This window comes from Garra rufa, chromosome 16 (assembly GCF_049309525.1).
Source record: "Garra rufa chromosome 16, GarRuf1.0, whole genome shotgun sequence".
Classification (NCBI taxonomy): domain Eukaryota; kingdom Metazoa; phylum Chordata; class Actinopteri; order Cypriniformes; family Cyprinidae; genus Garra; species Garra rufa.
The window spans coordinates 17,162,552-17,181,385 of record NC_133376.1 but is presented as its reverse complement, the minus strand read 5'-3'; the positions used below and the strand labels follow the sequence as shown (position 1 = coordinate 17,181,385).

Sequence of the window (18,834 nt, the reverse complement as noted above, 5' to 3'; positions counted from 1 at the left end):
AGCAGATTGCGCTACCACCTCCATAAATGAGGTCAAATTCATCATTAAGTTAGGGAATTAATGACCACTAAAGGTCAGGAGGCCAGTTCATTGCCTCATCCGAAAGATGCTTCTTTTTACAAGGGCCGGATTAAGGTTTCATAAAAACATTTGCTCCTTTTTAAGGCCCGGAATCTGCCTCGTTGTATTAGGGCTTTTGATCCCATAGGTACATGACAGGGAAAGCTGGTCAAATTTGTTTTTCACAAAGGTAGCTCATCCTGCCAGGCTCTATAAGGCCGGCGGAATGCGCTACCGCCTCCATAAATTAGGACAAATTCATCATTAAGGTAGGGAATTAATGACCACAGAAAGTCAGGAGGCCTGTTTAATGCCTCATCCGAAGGACACTCATTTTTACATGGGGCGGTTTAATGCTTCATCAAAAGCCTTACACCACAGAAGTCATTTTTGTATATTTGGGCTTTTGGAACCTAAAGTACATGTCAGGGAAGGAGCAACCCCTGCTGGCTGGACTAAAACTATCTCCAGCAGGAAGCTAGTTTTCCACAAAAGGTCTCCCATCCACACACAGAGCAGGCTTGGGCCTGCTTTGCTTTAGAGAGTAACCAGAATCTGACTACTGTACGCAACAGTTGAAGTTGCTCTTGTTGTTGAATGAAGCTGCTCTGATAGAGGGGTAGCGCATCCTGACAGGTTCAATCAGGCCAGCGGAATGTGCTACCACCTCCATAAATGAGGTCAAATTCATCATTAAGGTAGGGAATTAATGACCACAGAAAGTGAGGAGGCCAGCTTAAAAAAATACAATTTCTACACTTTTTAACCACAAATGCTTTTCTTGTGTACTTGTGTATTCCGAATGTCGAAAAACTCCTGTCTCATTTTCTCCTCCAACTTCAAAATCATCTTACATCGCTGCAGAAGAACTGACCCAGTGTTTACAAAGTGAACTTGCAAAGAAGGTCAAGCTCCCTTTACAAAAAAAGGTAAAACAGCGATGTAGGATGATTTTGAAGTTGGAGGAGAAAATGAGATGGGAGTTTTTCGACATACTCTGTCTTGAACCGGAGTGCACAGAGTACCCATGCGTATCACATAGCTAGACAAGATGAGTATTTGTGGTTAAAAAGTGTATAAATTGATTTTTTTTTTGTAAGAAAATAACCAATTGTTTCTCTAGATAAGACCCTTCTTCCTCAGCTGGGATCGTTTAGAACCTTTTGAAGCTGCATTTAAAATGCATTTTGGAAGTTCAAACTTGCGGGCATCTTCGAAGTTGATTATATGAAGAAAATTCCTAAAATGTTTCCCTCAAAAAACATGATTTCTTCGCGACTGAAGAAAGAAAGACATGAACATGTTGGATAACAAGGGGGTGAGTAAATTATCTGTAAATTTTTGTTCTGGAAGTGAACTAAACCTTTAAAACAGAAAATAGTTTCCTTTCTGTTTGCAAATCTGAAATGAAGTATGTGTATCTGTCTCAGGTGGATGATCCCGTGGAGGCTTTGGATGCTTCCGCGGTGGAGGCGGCTCTCTCTCTTTGTGAGGACCCAACCATCGGGGGCCACCCCCTCACCAGCCCTTGGGAGTCACAGACCTTTAAGGCAGCTGAACCTGAGCCCATCGTCCAGCAGAGTCCTGCCAGAACCCCGAGTCCAGCCTTGAAGTGTGAAGGGGAGGACTGGGTTCAGCCAGAGACTGTGATGCCCTGTCTGGACTCAGAGGACAGAGGGTCCAGAGGTATCAGCAAAACTGAAACTGTCTTCATATATATATGTTGTTGTTTTAATTTTACACTTCATCGACTCACAAACCAACTCACAGATTGAACTGAAGGATGAATTAGTAACTCTATGTTTAATATTCCTTCTTCAAATCCTGTAGGAGGTGAAGGAAGAGGATGGAGGCAGTGAGGTGGATGTGGATGAAGGGATGGAGATGAAAGAGTGTGGCAATGGGGATGGAGAGGGGCCATATCTCTCAGAGATTGATCCTCCTGCCAGTGAGAGTAAGGATGGATAAGGCAGTCACTCTCAACGTTACACTGCAGCAGACTCCACCGCCAGCAGCCCTGCCTCATCACAATTGTGAGTGTCTGTGTGTCTGTTTGTGTGTGAGCTTGTATTACATGTGTTTTAATCTTTCATTTGCCTTTAAAAACTCTCTCTCTCAGCTCCATGTGTAGTGAAGATCAAGAGGCCTTGCAAAAATTTTGAGAATTACATAAATATTGGAAATTGGAAAAATTGCTGCTTATGTTTTTATAATAGCAATTTGCATATACTCCAGAATGTTATGAAGAGTGATCAGATGAATTGCATAGTCCTTCTTTGCCATGAAAATTAACTTAATCCCGAAAAAAAACTTTCCACTGCATTGTTAAGAAGGCTTCAGGGCATCCAAGAAAGTCCAGCAAGCGCCAGGATCGTCTCCTAAAGAGGATTCAGCTGCGGGATCGGAGTGCCATCAGTGCAGAGCTTGCTCAGGAATGGCAGCAGGCAGGTGTGAGCGCATCTGCACGCACAGTGAGGCCAAGACTTTTGGAAGATGGCCTGGTGTCAAAAAGGGCAGCAAAGAAGCCACTTCTCTCCAAAAAAAAACAAAACATCAAGGACAGATTGATCTTCTGCAAAAAGTATGGCGAATGGACTACTGAGGACTGGGTCAAAGTCATATTCTCTGATGAAGCCTCTTTCCGATTGTTTGGGGCATCTGGAAAAAGGCTTGTCCGGAGAAGAAAAGGTGAGCGCTACCATCAGTCCTGTGTCATGCCAACAGTAAAGCATCCTGAGACAATTCATGTGTGGGGTTGCTTCTCATCCAAGGGAGTGGGCTCACTCACAATTTTGCCCAAAAACACAGCCATGAATAAAGAATGGTACCAAAACACCCTCCAACAGCAACTTCTTCCAACAATCCAACAACAGTTTGGTGAAGAACAATGCATTTTCCAGCACGATGGAGCACCGTGCCATAAGGCAAAAGTGATAACTAAGTGGCTCGGGAACCAAAACGTTGAAATTTTGGGTCCATGGCCTGGAAACTCCCCAGATCTTAATCCCATTGAGAACTTGTGGTCAATCCTCAAGAGGCGGGTGGACAAACAAAAACCCTATAATTCTGACAAACTCCAAGAAGTGATTATGAAAGAATGGGTTGCTATCAGTCAAGATTTGGCCCAGAAGTTGATTGAGAGCATGCCCAGTCGAATTGCAGAGGTCCTGAAAAAGAAGGGCCAACACTGCAAATACTGACTCTTTGCATAAATGTCATGTAATTGTCGATAAAAGCCTTTGTAACGTATGACGTGCTTGTAAGTATATTTCAGTACATCACACAAACAACTGAAACAAAGATCTAAAAGCAGTTGAGCAGCAAACTTTGTGAAAACTAATATTTGTGTCATTCTCAAAACTTTTGGCCACGACTGTACACAGATATAAAGATCAGGCTCTTTTGTTCTTTTGTGTATGTAGGGCCCTTTGATTTACATGATGTAGAAAGAGTGAACATAATCATGGAATCCAGTCATAAAAATTATTTTTTTCTGTGTAACGCTGAATGGCAAATTTTGGGTGATTAAATGAAAAGTCATCCAGTCATAAGGGTTATTTGTTTTAACTGAGATTTATGCATGCTAAATAAATAAGCTTTCCACTGATGTATGTTTTTTAGAATAGGACATTATTTGGCTGAGATACAACTATTTAAAAATCTGAAATTGAAGCCAAAAAAAGAAAATCGCCTTTAAAGTTGTCCAAATGAAGTTTTATCAGTGCATATTGCTAATCACAAATTAAGAATTTAGGAAATTTTCTTTATTTAATATCCTAATGATTTTTAGCATAAAAGAAAAAGGCATAAATTTGACACATACAGTGTATTGTTGGCTGTTAGAACATAGAATTTCCAAAATGAATAAAACATATGGTCCTATTATTGTAAATTTTTTATAAAATATTAAATTGTTAAAGTTTCATCAATTTAATAAATTTGGCTTGGTTTTTGTGAATAAAATGTATTCAAATCATAATAATTTAATTCTACAAAAAATAAAAGAGAAAACTTGGAATTTTAGAAAAATAAAACATTTTATGTGGCCCTAAAATATAAAATAATATAAATATAATAAATTATATTATATATTATATAATAAATAATATAAAAAAATTAATTACTAAAATTATTAATATTTAATTTAATGAAAAATTAAAACAGAACAGTAACATAAACATAACATAAGTAAAACAAGGAAAATTAAATTAAAAAAAGAGAATTTGGGAAAAAATCAAATGGATTTCATAGGGCCATAAATATGTAGATTTTCAGCAATACTTTAAGGTTCTATTATTATGTTAACATTAATTGACATGAACTAACAATGAAATATACTTTTCATAAAGCATTTATTGATCTTAGTAAAAAAAAATTCAACATTTACTAGTACTAGTGGAAGTTCACCCAAAAATTTAAATTGCATTAATTACTCACCCTCATTTCGTTTTAAACCTGTAAGACCTTCCTTCATCTTCAAGAACACGAATTAAGATATTTTTGAATCCGAGAGCTTTTTGAACCTGCATAGACAGTAATGCAACTACAATGATAGTAAGAATGCTGTTAAAATAGTGGTTTAACCTTAACTTTATGAAGCTTCGAGAATAGGTTTTGTGCGCAAAGAAAACAAAAATAAGGACTAGTGGTAGTTAGGCTGCTGTCTATGCAGGGTCAATAAGCTCTCAGATTTCATCAATTAATTAATTTGTGTTCTGAAGATGAAGGAAGGTCTTACGAGTTTGGGACGGCATGAGGGTGAGTAATTAATGACAGAATTTTCATTTGACTCCCTTTAAGAGAATAGTTCACCTAAAAATTAAAATTTGCAGAAAATGTACTTGCCCTCAGACCATCTAATTTCCACCTCCTCAGACCGATGGACCTATCCGCTATCAAGAAGAACATCGAGTCTGGGCAGATCCGCACGACGGCGGAGTTCCAGCATGACATCATGCTGATGTTTCAGAACGTGGTGATGTATAACAGCTCTGATCATGACGTCTACCACATGGCCCTGGAGATGCAGTGGGATGTCCTGGAACAGATCCAGCAGTTCTTGGCCACTCAGCTGATCATGCAAACGTCAGAATCAGGCATCAGCACCAAGAGCCTGCGCGGAAGGGAGGCCAACCGCAAACAAGACCCCAATGAGAAGGTTAGAGACACACAGATAGTCACACACACATAAACCACAAGTGGAAACAAGATGCTGTGGAGAAGGTTGGAGGAATATCATCACACAAACACAAACACAAACAGTGAGCACTATAAAGAGACATTATCACACAACGCTTTCGCCAGTAAATATTTGACCAGTGACATTTAATAGTTTTTTTTAACAGATATATCGATGTATTATAGCAGATCATTCAGTGAGACAAAAGTAAGCTTAAAGAAGCAGGAAGACGTTAAAAGATATTTTGGACTACAATTAATATATATATATTTTTTTACCAATTTTTTTTTTTTTTGTCATTTGTGCTTTGTCATTTTTAGAAGTTTGTATTTATTTTTTTATTTCACTCATTTCAGTTAGTTGCCAAGGCAGCATTTTTAATCTTTGTTTAAGTTTTTTTTCTTTTAAATTAATATTTATATTTGATTACATTTTTATTTCAGTTCTCTAAAATAATTAAGAATTTTAGCTTTAGTTAACAATAACAACACTGGATTGTTACAGTTTTTCTCGATTGTTTACACACAAAAAATGGTACTTGAGACACAATGACCACAACATGTAACTCGTGCACCAACCCCCTGAACCAATTCTGCTAAACTACAAGCACAATTCCTGCTTTACACTCAAATTGCAATTCTAAAACACATTTTTTTCACAACACTACACACAATTCTCTGCATTTGGCACAATTTTCATGACGAAAATATCTTGTTTTCACAAAGAACACACTACTATTCAAATTCTAAAGTTAAGTTGTCCTACTATGCACACTGACTCATCACAATGGTAAACACCTGTCACACAGGCTTACAATTAGCAATCAGAGCTTTAGCATAAAAAGGGCAACAAGTCAGCTCTGTTTTGGAGCAATGGATGCCAACATTGGGAACAGAGGGAGAGCCAGAGCCAGAGGAGTGAGAGTAAGAGGAGGAGGAGGAGGAGGAATATAATCGGGCAGCGTGCTATTGTTGAAGTCCCTGGCCAGCGCGGAGGGAACATCACAATGTGTGCAGCGATTATGCACCACGGTGTCATGCATCACCATGCTACCCTTGGCCCCTACAACACTGCCCATCTGATCACATTCCTGGACATGCTACACAACACACTCATTCCACCAGACCAGATAGATGGCCCAGAGCAGCTCAGGTACGTTGTAATTTGGGACAACGTAAGTTTCCACCGGGCTGCTCTGGGTCGTAACTGGTTCATTGCCCACCCACACTTTTTAGCTGTTTATCTCCCTACATATTCCCCATTCCTAAATCCTATTGAGAATTTTTTTTCTGCCTGGAGATGGAAAGTGTATGACCGAAAATCCACAAACGCGTATACCCCTTCTCCAAGCTATGGAAGACGCATGTAGAGATTTAGCAGTTGATGCTTTTCATGGCTGCATTCACCATGCTGGGCGATATTTCCCCCGCTGCTTGGCCAGGGAAAACATTGCTTGTGATGTGGATGAGGTGCTGTGGCCAGACTGAAACAGAAGACTTTTTTTTTTTACAGTAACTGTATACAGTAAATCCTTCTGTTTCGTAGACCACTGTACAGTATGTGGAACTTTGTGTTGGTTGGGATGTACACTGTGTACATTGTTTTTGTGGAAAAATTAAATATATTCATTACCATGTATTTGTATAAAAATAAAAACAATATTCTCAAATATTTTACATCACAACACACTTATGTATATACTGTCTGTAGTAAGTGTAACACTGAACAAAAAAGGCCTAAGTCATTACGATGAATGGAGAAGTGTGTTTTACATTGAGCACGTCAGTGTTCAACTGGTTCTTATAAATGTCTATTGATATGATGGTTTGTGTGTGTCATTTGAAAACAAAATACCATTTTGAAAAGAAATAACATTGTTTTGAATGTGAAGTTTAATTTTGCAGGAGAATTGAGAGGTTTTGCCCTTTGTGTGTGTGTTTTTGCCCTTTGTGTGTGTGTTTTTGGAATTTGTGTGTGGTTCTGAGAATATGAGGCATGCTTTCAGAAAATGTGTGTAAACAATCGAGAAAAACTGTAAGTGAAAAGCACGTGCAGTTATGAAAAAAATCTCTAGAACAAATCCAGATACTTGATCCTTTTCCAGGATATAGGACTGAGATGTTTTTCAAAGAGCAGGCTAGAAGCTTCAAACGTCTCAAGGACAGGACATCAAAGTACATCAAAGAGTCTGTGAACATCTGAAGTGTAGTGTTGTGGACAGTGAAACGGTTTAGGAAGAGCGAGCTTGGAGTCATAGAAAGGAAAGTGAAAAACAGCTTCCTGTGCGCCACAGCTTGAAGCTTTATCTGTGAGGATGACGCTTAGGGATTGGCTCTTATTTCTATCTCTGTTGAAGCAACATTAATTCAAAAGTGTCCTGAAAACATCATTTTAAAACCATTTGCCTCAAACTATCGGCTGGCGGTGGCACCAGACAGCCAGTACATGCAAACTGTCCTGATTTTAGTCCATCTGAGAATGAACGGGAAAGTACAAACTGATGCATCAACAGGAAATATAACTCGTAATGTCTTTAACCTGCAGACTTAGTGGCTGTCAATACATATAAAAAAGATTTGCGACTACAAACTGCATTTGACGTTGTTGTAATACTCGCAGGTAATCTGCACAAATTGATTTTCTAGGTCTTAATGGGATGGCTGCGCTCAACTTGTCGTTTCAGCACTTCGTTTCCGAAGCTAAGTTTTATTTAAAATCCAAAAATGCTGAAATGCAGGAATAATTGTCACTGTCCAAATACTTTCTGTGCGAACTCTCAGCTGCAAACCTTAAATGGTGAATCTCACAAAATCTGCCAAAAACTTATTTACATTTCACCCTAAAATAAGAAGCATGAAATAAGAACCAAATGTTTGTCATGAAAATGCAAATCTCTTTCTTTATGGCAATTATAATATACAGTGCATTCTTTTTTCAAATACTATTATGTGGCAGCAATCTACAGTTCATACCTAATAATGACAGTTAAAATCAGTTTTGTGATGTCTTTTCACATTTATTAAAAGAGAAGTTCACTTCCAGAATAGAATATTTTCTGATAATTTACTCACCTCTGTGTCATCCAAGATGTACATGTCTTTCTTTCTTCAGTCGAAAAGAAATAGCGCTGAAACCCTATAGTAATTGTTAGAATGGCCAAGGATCAGCAATCTCCACGTAAAACTGATCGTGCAGACCAAACCGTAAGTCTTGGTCTGCACGAATTCTTGGCTCACACTGGACAAAAAAGCCTGGCGAAATTGAATTTTTTGCAAACTAGTCCTAGGATTTTAACCCGATCGGAACCAAACCAGTGCAGAAAGATTCTCAGGAGAGTCCATTATTAAAAAAAGTAGAACTTTCGATTTTCGACCATCGCAAAGGGACATCAAAACGGGGCAGGGCCACATTTAATAAAATGCCTGTAACTCCTGAACGGAATGAGATACATGTATCTTCGCCAAACTCAGAGCACCTATGTAAGAGATTAATCTGAGGTCACAGGAAAAAATTGCGGAGCTTGGCCACTTGGCTATCTCAAAAAAAAAAAAAAATGAAGTTTGAGCACCTATTAAACGAAACTCAGTGGACCTGTATGACTTACAGCCCCAAATGTCTGTGAGACATTTTAAAGATCTCAGCCACTGGGGGCGATATCACAGACACTGCAGTACAATTGGATTCTCTAGGTCAGGATTTCTCAAATCTTACCCTGATGATTGTTTCACAAGTGTGGTTATATACGTAGAATAATCTAACATTTTCAGAAATGTGGCAGTATCTGTATTTGTCTGTCTGTTTATAAACACAATACTGTTCAAATGTTTAGGGTCAGTACATTTTTTTTAAGGTTTTGAAATAAGTTTAATATGCTCCAAGTCTGCATTTATTATTAAATTATTTAATATTGGGAAATATATTACAATCCCTGTGATGCAAAGCTGAATTTTCAGCATCATTACTCCAGTCTTCAGTGTCACATGATCCTTCAGAAATCATTACAATATTCTGATTTGCTGCTTAAGAAACATTTCTTATTATTATCAATGTTGCAAACATTGACTGTAGTGATTTAGGATTATTTGATGAACAGAGAGTTCAAATTTTTGCTAAATAATAGTATTACTTTCTTTAAAAAATATTTAACTATGACCCCAAACTTTTAAACAGTAGTGTATATAATCTTATTATAGACAAAATATAAATGTGATTGTAGGTAAACAAATGTATTTGTGTGTGTAGCATCTTGATGTGTGCCCATTTTTATTTTTTAACACACACCAGACCAAAGTTAAGAAAGTGTTTATTTTTTTTGTTTTGTTTTTTTCTTTTTGAATTTTGTTTGCATGGTTTCAGTCTCAGTGATGCTTTCACACTGAGCTGTTTGCGGTGTGATTGAGATCATTCAAGTGACTGGACACTCATTTCATCACCATCTATTTGACTTTATGTTGGAGTGCTGCGGTCCTCATGAAAAACGGTTACAACACACTCACACATACATAAACACCTCATGTCTTCATCCGGCTAACACACGCACATATACACACATCTCTGTTACCCATCAACCCCTCAGATCCTCCCTTAGGATTCTCTTTTTCCATCATGATTTCATTTCATCCTCCTTTTCTTTCTCAACTGTGTGTCTGTATGTAGAGATGCTTTCTAGGGTGACCAGACGACCGTAATAGAAAACTGCTCTATCTTCCGATGATTAATATGCGGGGAGACGCGAGTTCAAATCCATCCCAGTGTGTAGAGTTCATGTTTTTGTTTTAATTCACAATCATCTGGCATCAAAATCCAGTGGAAAGCAAACGTTTTGTTGACCTGTTGTTTACTCGCCCTCATGTCATTCTAAACCCGTAAGAACTTAGTTCATATCCGGAACACAAATTAAGATATTTTTGATGAAATCCGAGAGCTATTAGAGCTAATAGGATTATTTTAACTATATCCTTACAACCTTTCTGGGCCTTGAATGTGTCAGTTGTGTCAGTTGTATCTACATTTGTGTTCTGAAGATGATCGAAGGTCTTGCGGGTTTGGAACGACATGATAATGAGTATTTGATGACAGAATTAATATTTTTGGGTGACCTATCCCTTTAATATCATGAGTAGGTTCATTTTTATAAGCTGTATAAAATGTTTATGTATAGCAGTCAAACTAAAGTTAAGTCAAATGAATGTGTCAAGTGAATGCAAGTCCTATCAAACATAGTATACGGCTCATAAAACGTCTGGTCATTCTAGTCTCTCTGCACATTTTTTCCATCTTATGATCAGGGATTTAGATTAGTATACCTGCGGTTTGTCTGTCTCTCTGGCTGTTTCTGGAATAGGTTTTAAATAGTGAACTATCTTTTTCTCACTATGCTGTTTGTCCTTCTACAGGACAGCCTCTCCATGGCCTCTCCTGCTTTCCTTCTCTCTCTCTTTGTAAGTATCCAGGCTCAAGATCACGAGATATTTCCTGTCCCCTCTTACCAAACACAAACACACACACATTTATACTCTGACACAGTTCTCTGGTTGGTTAGAGCTGAGCGCTTGCTTGCATCCAGGTTTGAATGTGAATAAATCGTATTTTTTTATAATGTAATGTCTAGTGATATTTATTTTAAGATTTGAATCCTTTTATTTAACAAGGATGTATTAAATTAATCAAAAGTGACAGTGAAGACTTTTTAATGTTACAAAAGATTTCTTTTTCAAATAAATGTATTACTTTTGATCTTTATATTAACCCCTTTAATGCATACCTAACTAGCTTTAGGCAGAGCAGTTACTGTAAGCAATGAAATATAATTTCATTTAATGGTGGATGTGGTGAATACACTGCCAGCAATTAAAACATAGATTTTTGAAGTCATTGAAAACAATAGTTTTAAGAATTTGGTTGAGATCGTGAATATGAGCCAGATGCTAAATGTACTAGGGAAATGCTCTCTGATGATGACGGTGATGGTAAAAGCATCTGCTCAAATTGAACTCTTCTAAGTTTTAAAAGGGAACAAAATATGTTGTTTTTATTCTTTTGTAATTGTTATTCAAATAAGAGGAGAGTTTTATTCTGTTGCAGCAGTTAGAGAGCCGTCCATGTTATAGATATACGGGACCCAAATATGTAATAATGATTGGTGAAACATCCATGCATTTAGGGTTTAATCAAAGAATCCTGAACAAAAATGTATCACTGTTTCCAGAAAAAAATTAAACAGGACAACTGTTTTCAACATTGATACTATTAGTAGCAAATCAGCATAATAGAATGATTTCTGAAGGATGATGTGATACTGAAGTCTGGAGTAATGATGCTAAAAATTCAGCTTTGGATCACAAGTATTACATTTTTAACATGTATTCAAATAGAAAACGGTTATTTGAAATTGTAGTAATATTTGGCAATATTACTGTTTTTAAAGTATTTTTAATCAAATAAATACAGCCTAGGTGAGCATAAAAGATCTGATTGTGATTTTTCGTTTTTATTATGGTTCGTTTTGAGTTTTTCTCTGTTTTATTTCTTCAAAAAAGGTCCAGACACAACACACCTATGAGCAACCTTAACTATTAACACATTCACTTCTAAGCACTATTTTTTAATGCTCTTTTCACTGTCGAGTAGCTATTCAGTATTTTTAGCTTGTACTTTTCAATTTTGTAAATACAGTTGAAGTCAAGAGTTTACATACCCCTTTGCAGAATCTCCAAAATATTAATTATTTTACCAAAATAAGAGGAATCATACAAAATGCATTTTTAGTACTGACCTGAATAAGATACTTTCACATAAGACACAAGTCCACAAGTTAAAATAATAATTGAATTTATAAAAATGACCCAGTTCAAAAGTTTACATATATTTTACATACACACTACCTGACTGATCCACAGCTGTTTTTGTGTGTGTGTGTGTGTGTGTGTGTGTGTGTGTGTGTGTGTGTGTGTGTGTGTGTGTGTGTGTGTGTGTGTGTGTGTGTGTGTGTGTGTGTGTGTGTGTGTACCTGGTATTCATCACGTTGTGGGGACCAAATGTCCCCAAGGATAGGAATACCAGTAGATTTTGACCTTGTGGGGACATTTCTCAGGTCCCCATGAGGAAACAGGCTTATAAATCATGCACAATGAGTTTTTTTGATGAAGTAAAAGTGTGCACAATCTCCTGTGAGGGCTAGGTTTAGGTGTAGGGTAGGTGTAGGGCCATAGAAAATACGGTTTGTACAGTATGAAAACCATTACGCCTATGGAATGTCCCCATAAAACATATAAACCCAACATGTGTGTGTGTGTGTGTGTGTGTGTGTGTGTGTGTAGTGACAGTTGTTCAAGGGTCCCTTGTTTGTCCTGATCAGTTAAACTGCCTAAACCTTTAGTTTCTACAAATTCTTTAGTGTTTCAGCACTTTTGTGTATTTGAACCCTTTCCAACAATGACTGTATGATTTTGAGATCCATCTTTTCACACTGAGGACAACTGAGGGACTCATATGCAACTATTACAGAAGGTTCAAACGCTCACTAATGCTTCAGAAGGAAACACAATGCATTAAGGTGGGTAAAAACTTTTGAACAGAATGAAGATGCGTACATTTTTCTTATTTTGCCTAAATATCATACTTTTTTGTTAAATTTAGTCTGATCTTTAAATTCAAAAAGTTTTCACCCCTGGCTCTTAATGTGCATTGTGTTTCCTCCTGAAGCGTCAGTGAGCACCTTCTGTAATAGTTGCATATGAGTCCCTCAGTCGTCCTCAGTGTGAAAAGACAGATCTCAGAATCATACAGTCATTGCTGGAAAGGGTTCAAATAAAAAACAAAGAATTTGTGGGACCTAAGGATTTTTCTGAAGAACAATGGGCAGTTTAACTGTTTAGAACAAATAATGGACGACTATCACTAAACAAAAAAAACAAAACAAAAAAAAAAACAGCTGTGGATCATTCAAGTATCAACAAAGTGTTAAGAATCAAGTGTGTGTGTGTGTGTGTGTGTGTGTGTGTGTGTGTGTGTGTGTGTGTGTGTGTGTGTGTGTGTGTGTGTGTGTGTAAACTTTTGAATGGAATCTTTTTTTAACTTCAACTATTATTTTCTCTTGTGGACTATATGTAAACGTCTTTTTGTGAAATATCTTAGTTCAGTACAAAAAAAATAACATGCGTTTTGTATGATTCCTTATATTTTGCTAAAATAATTAACATTTTGCATATTCTGTGAAGTGTATGTAAACTTTTGACTATCTGTTGCACAGTTCAAATGTCCCCGTCTTTTTAAGATTAAGGAACACACTTCCTGTTTTAGATCAAAGCTAGTTAGTTTCTCACGCTGATGGTCTGGTGTGTTAGGGCGGTGTTAGCCAGGCTGTTAGCATTTTCTCACGGCTTGCCTGCATCTCTGCTCTTCCAGGATGGAGGCACCAGAGGGCGCCGCAGTGCCATTGAGGCCGATATGAAGATGAAAAAGTGAACCGAGATGTCTCACTGCAGCTGTTACGGAAGTTCAAATAGGCTTTATTTCCCTGTTTTGTTAAGACGTTCTGGCTAAGTTTAGTTGCTCAATGCCTTGGTGGCTTGACTCAGCGTTTCGACAGTCTAATTACAGAAGGATACAAAAAGAAGGGATTTTTTAAGGGCTTGACCCTCCTTCTCAGAAACCCTTCGGTCATAGACCTGAAAAACTGGTCAGGTGTGCTCTGATACCAGACTCACGAGACACGACAAACTGACCTTGTGTTTGAGTTGGTTAAAAGTTATTGACTTGATGTCACAAATTTAGCTATCATCACTGGCCTTTAAAAAGAAAAAGCTGAATGTAACACCATCTTGACCACTTGATGGTTAGAAATCAGAATGTCGTTTTTTGAGGTGAGAATGACTTACAAGCCATTGTTCAAAACAAAGATTACTATTGCCTTATAAGTTTAAGATGTGGAACGCTGAACGACGGAGGAAAGAGCAATAAGTAAGCTTTTTTCTTCCATAGGAATGAAGACGGATTATACGTTTCTTTAAACTTGATTTTTGTCTAGTTAAAGGCCTACTGTACTGTTCAGTTTGTTTTTGTTAAGTGAGACTTCATTTGACACCTGTATGTTTAGAAAGAACCTATAGTTTTGTACAGGGTCTTTGTGTACAGTGTTTTCGTATATTGTGTCATGAAATGTTTTAATAAAACATGAGAGTCAAGATTACAAGAGGTTGTTTTAAGAATAATTTATTTAACTGTGCTTTCAAACAACAAATATTGGTACAAATGTTTCACTGGAAGGACAAAACCAGCTTGTCCTGTTCATAGTCACAAAAAAAAAAAACACCTGATATCCATTCATGACATCAACATACATCAGCTACATGATTCATACACAATGTGAACCATCCTATGTCCCTGAACATCTGTAAACAATAGTGAAGAATTGAAACTGAACTTTCACACCCGTCATAGTCATACGAAGATGATCCGATCACACGTGCAATGTCACCTGACAGTAGTGTTTGTCACAATGCTTTGAGCTTTTACTAATCCTAAGTTATACTTGAATATATATTACTGTTAAAAAAGCTCTGGATCAGTGAGATTTTTTTATGAAAGAAATTAATACTTTTATTCGGCAAGAATGTACTGAATTTATCTAAACTGACAGTAAACATTTATAATGTTATAAACAATTTCTATTCTTAATAAATACTGTTCTTTTGAACTTCATGATCATTGCGTTAAACAATGCAACTGTCTTCAACATTGATAATACTAATAAATGCATTTTTATGTATCATAATGACTTCTGAAGGTTGAAGACTGAAGTAATAGCTGCTGAAAATTCAGCTTTCGCATCAAAATAATAAATACATTTTTAAATTATAATAATATTTCATAATATTACTGTATTTTTGATCAATTGCTGATTACAGAGGCTTATTTCAAACATTTTTAAAATCTTACTGACCCCAAACTTTTAAATGATAGTGTTTGTGCATTAGGTTATATGTTTTAACCATTTTTATGTATATCAATGATCTTTTAAGCAATATATAATGCAATATTACGCAACATAGCTGCTCATACTGTGTTAGAAATGTCAGTTGCACAATACCAACTTATTACACTGTACTAAATATTATCTCACATTTTTAAACACCATTCAGTGACCATACACTGATGTAACAGAAATAATGTGCAAAATGAACTCGTTCTTTTTACTCTTAAAGGGGACATCGGATGCAAAATTCACTTTGTCCCTACAATGATAATAATCAATTTTTTCAATCCCCCAAAAACTAAACTGTCTTAATTATCAAGGCGTTTTGATTTTCTGAGCAGTATGAAGTCATATTGCTTAAGCCCCGCCCATGACCATTGTTGGACTGTCCCGAATCAGCATATTTCCATCCTCAGCCAGACAGTGTTGCCAAGTTTGTGGTTTTCCAGTGGAATTGGGCTATTTTAACACTATTGTCGCAGGTTGTTTTTCATGTCAGAGAGTTCAAGCCACCCCAATAACGTAAATATAAATTAAAAAATTTGTATTTTACCCCCCCCCCCCATTTTACTGGGGGAACCCCCTTGAAACACAGTTGGGTGGGTTTTGTTGCAAAAACCTGGCAACCCTGCCACCAGTTTTATGCGGTATGCCATTTTCTCCCCACTTGAGCATTAACATTTAAAGAGGCATGCACCGAAACGGCTCGCTGTGAACAGAGCTGTTTTTGACCAGGTAAAACGGGTGTGGTTTTACAACCATTAATGAATTTTAACCAAAGTGTGTTACGGACATTTCACAAAGACCCTACAGAATCATACCAACTTGGAAAATGGCCATTCGATGTCCCCTGTAATACCACACTTTTAATAAAACTCAAGTACAGTCGGAGTGGCGGACGAGTAGAGCTTCCGTTTAATCAACCGATATTCTCGTCTGAGGCTCAAGACCTTCCCGTTTCCAAACAGGATCTTCAACGGAGGCCATCCACGCAGATCTGGCTGGAGGACCACCGAGACCTCGAATGTCGGTGTGAGACTCTGATCGGGAATCACGGTGCCCAGTTTCAGTAGTGTGCCTTTGCTTTCCATGAATATGTGGATCAGCGCGCCTCGTATCCCACACGGCTCATCCGTGGATGAGTGAAGGATGTCTCTGGCCACGCGTGCGGTCATGCGCCTGGGCAGACGCAGCTCTTGACAGCTCAGACTGGCTCCTTTGGCCTCATAGAGGCACTTCTCAATGCGTTTGGACAGGTCGAATTGAAGGCACACGTCTTCTCCTTCTTCCTCTTCCAAACTGCACTCGGATCCAAGACCTGTGAATGAGTAAATGGGAAAAACGTGTCAGGCTCAGCTGATCAGAGAGGAACTTTACACCTCAGCAGTTTGCCAGATGGCTCATTAGATTAGGATCAAGAAACTAACAACATCAGCTTGTAATACAGTGTCATCAGCTGATATCAGCTGTCATGGACATTCGTGGGCAGAATTATTATGTTGCAATTTTGGAAAACTGGAACAATGTGCATTCCTGCTCATATGAGTGTCATCTGAATAATCACATGTCTGATCTAAAAGCTTTTGAACATTAAAGGTTTAATACATTTTGTTGTCACACTAGATTGGGTAAGTTGTCAATCATTTTCAAAACAAAACACGTGACAATTTGCCTCAAGCTGACATCAGCTGACCTTTATTTTAATGTCATCCTGATTTTTAACTAAAAATAACGTTTTTGAGTTATAGTTACTGAGACGATCATTTGTGAACACTTGCCCCGGTTTCTCCTACAATGGTTTAGACAGGAATAACATAGGCTACTTACTTGATGAGCTCTGTGCTTTCATGAGTCTGCCGCAGTGTTTGAGTTTCTGATTTTCTCTGTCTGATCTGAAGTGCTTTAGAAAGCTCAGATCCTCGGCTAGGTTTTCCTGCTCGCTCCTGACGGAGAGCCCGTTGGCGAAAACGAGGGCTTGGGTATAGACCATTTTGACGTGATTTTCTCCGAGTGCTTCTCCGACAGCTCGCCGAACTCTTCCAGTGAGTGTTTCTTTGTTTCTTCCATGAATGCGAGAGGTTGAAATGCATTGTCCGTCTCACCGCAGCCTGTTTTATACTGAGCTGCTGTACTGTTGCATCAGCTGAAGTTTGTGGGATGGGCTGCAATGCATTACGCAAACCCGAGAGAGGTGAAATCACACCAGACTGCCCGAGTACGTGCAACCGAAACGACTTCTTGCGTTTGTACGTTTATACTGAGTATCATATTACATATTTTTTTAAATATACTAAAAAACAGTAGTTGAAAAAACAAATAAAATAAACATTAACTTTTTGGATTAAATGTTATATATTACAAATATTTTAGAGCAGTATAGCGTTTTGTGTACTATTTCCTTTTCAAAAATTGTAATAACTGAACTTTTTTGTTTTTATAAAAATACACACAAATAGTCCTAAGATATTTATTGTATTAATGTTTACTTAATTTACATGTAGTATATTAGGTCATAAACGCTTTAATCAGTAGCAGTCAGTAATTGTAATTTTTATTAATTTATTAAAAAAAAAACCTTTTCAACATTTTTAATAAATTCTTAACTTTTTAAGCAATATTCATTCATTCATTCATTCATTTTTCAAATAATATGAGATCATAAACATTTCTGAAGTCCTTTCTTCTGTAGCAGATGATTTTATTTTATTTTTATTTTTTTACTATTTTTTTCCAAAAATTTTTTTTTCAAATTTACATAAATAGTCCTCCAATGCTTGTTTGTTTGTTTATTTAACAACATGTTTCTCAAATAATGTGAAATCATAAATATTTCTATTAGCTGTTTTTATCTGACGATTATAGCAACATTTAAGACACTTTGGTAAAAAAAAAAAAATAAATAAAAAATAAAAAAACTAAGTTACAAACATATTAATATAGATATTTTACTAAACAAACAGCTGACAAATAATATGAACATTAACTTTCTATAATAAATGTATTTCTATTATATATATATTTTTTATATTTTAAGATACTGAGATACTGTTTGTTTGTTTGTTTTATTTCATTTTCAAACATATTAATAATTTAACTTTTTTTGTTTTTTATAAAAATACACACAAATAGTCCTAAAATATTTATTATAATAATATATATATATATATTTTTTTTTTTTACTTACAAGTAGTATATTAGGTCATAAACATGTCTAAACTCCTTTAATCGGTAACAGATCAGGGCTCTAGACTAACTTTTTGCACTGGTTGCACTGGTGCGCCTAACTTTTTTTCTTAGGTGCACCAGCACAAAAGTTAGGTGCACCCAAATTTTCAACCGCATCACATTTTACACCGTAGTTTTACAAGTTCACTTTTTTTTTTAACTTTTTTTTAATTTTTTTTTGAATCCCTGTCCATATAGGCAATATTGACTTGTAAATGATTAACTAACAATCTGGTCAATATAAAGTTCTTTATTTGAAGCATATTTTTTTCCCCAGTACTTTACCCTACTTTGTGTAATAACGAAAACATTTCAGTGAAAAAATAAGTCCAAAACTCTCTATTTTAACATTTTGAACAATAGGGCTCTACAATATATATATTTTTTTGAAATT

The 18,834-nt window shown here is 36.6% G+C and overlaps 2 protein-coding genes across 3 annotated transcripts in view; one reads left to right on the top strand and one right to left on the bottom strand.

Annotated features, from left to right (window-relative positions):
- brd8b (bromodomain containing 8b) overlaps nucleotides 1-13,750 on the top strand; it is a 67,962-nt gene extending 54,212 nt beyond the window's left edge. The window contains exons 17-19 of one of the 2 annotated variants that reach the window (XM_073821123.1): nucleotides 4,936-5,218; nucleotides 10,636-10,680; nucleotides 13,646-13,750. In XM_073821123.1, coding sequence (XP_073677224.1) covers nucleotides 4,936-5,218; nucleotides 10,636-10,680; nucleotides 13,646-13,705 — 388 coding nt within the window. In that variant the 3' untranslated portion in view covers nucleotides 13,706-13,750. Of the gene's footprint in view, nucleotides 1-4,935; nucleotides 5,219-10,635; nucleotides 10,944-13,645 lie in introns of those variants that run through there. The other variant, XM_073821120.1, reaches the window with a different exon arrangement.
- A 686-nt stretch (nucleotides 13,751-14,436) lies between these two features.
- LOC141288643 (DNA damage-inducible transcript 4-like protein) lies at nucleotides 14,437-17,355 on the bottom strand. The gene is made up of 2 exons (XM_073820806.1): nucleotides 17,043-17,355; nucleotides 14,437-16,533 (listed from the first exon to the last, which is right to left on the bottom strand). The coding sequence occupies exons 1-2, from the start codon at nucleotides 17,203-17,205 to the stop codon at nucleotides 16,082-16,084; spliced, it is 615 nt and encodes a 204-aa protein (XP_073676907.1). The 5' UTR covers nucleotides 17,206-17,355; the 3' UTR covers nucleotides 14,437-16,081.
- Nucleotides 17,356-18,834: the final 1,479 nt, after the last annotated feature.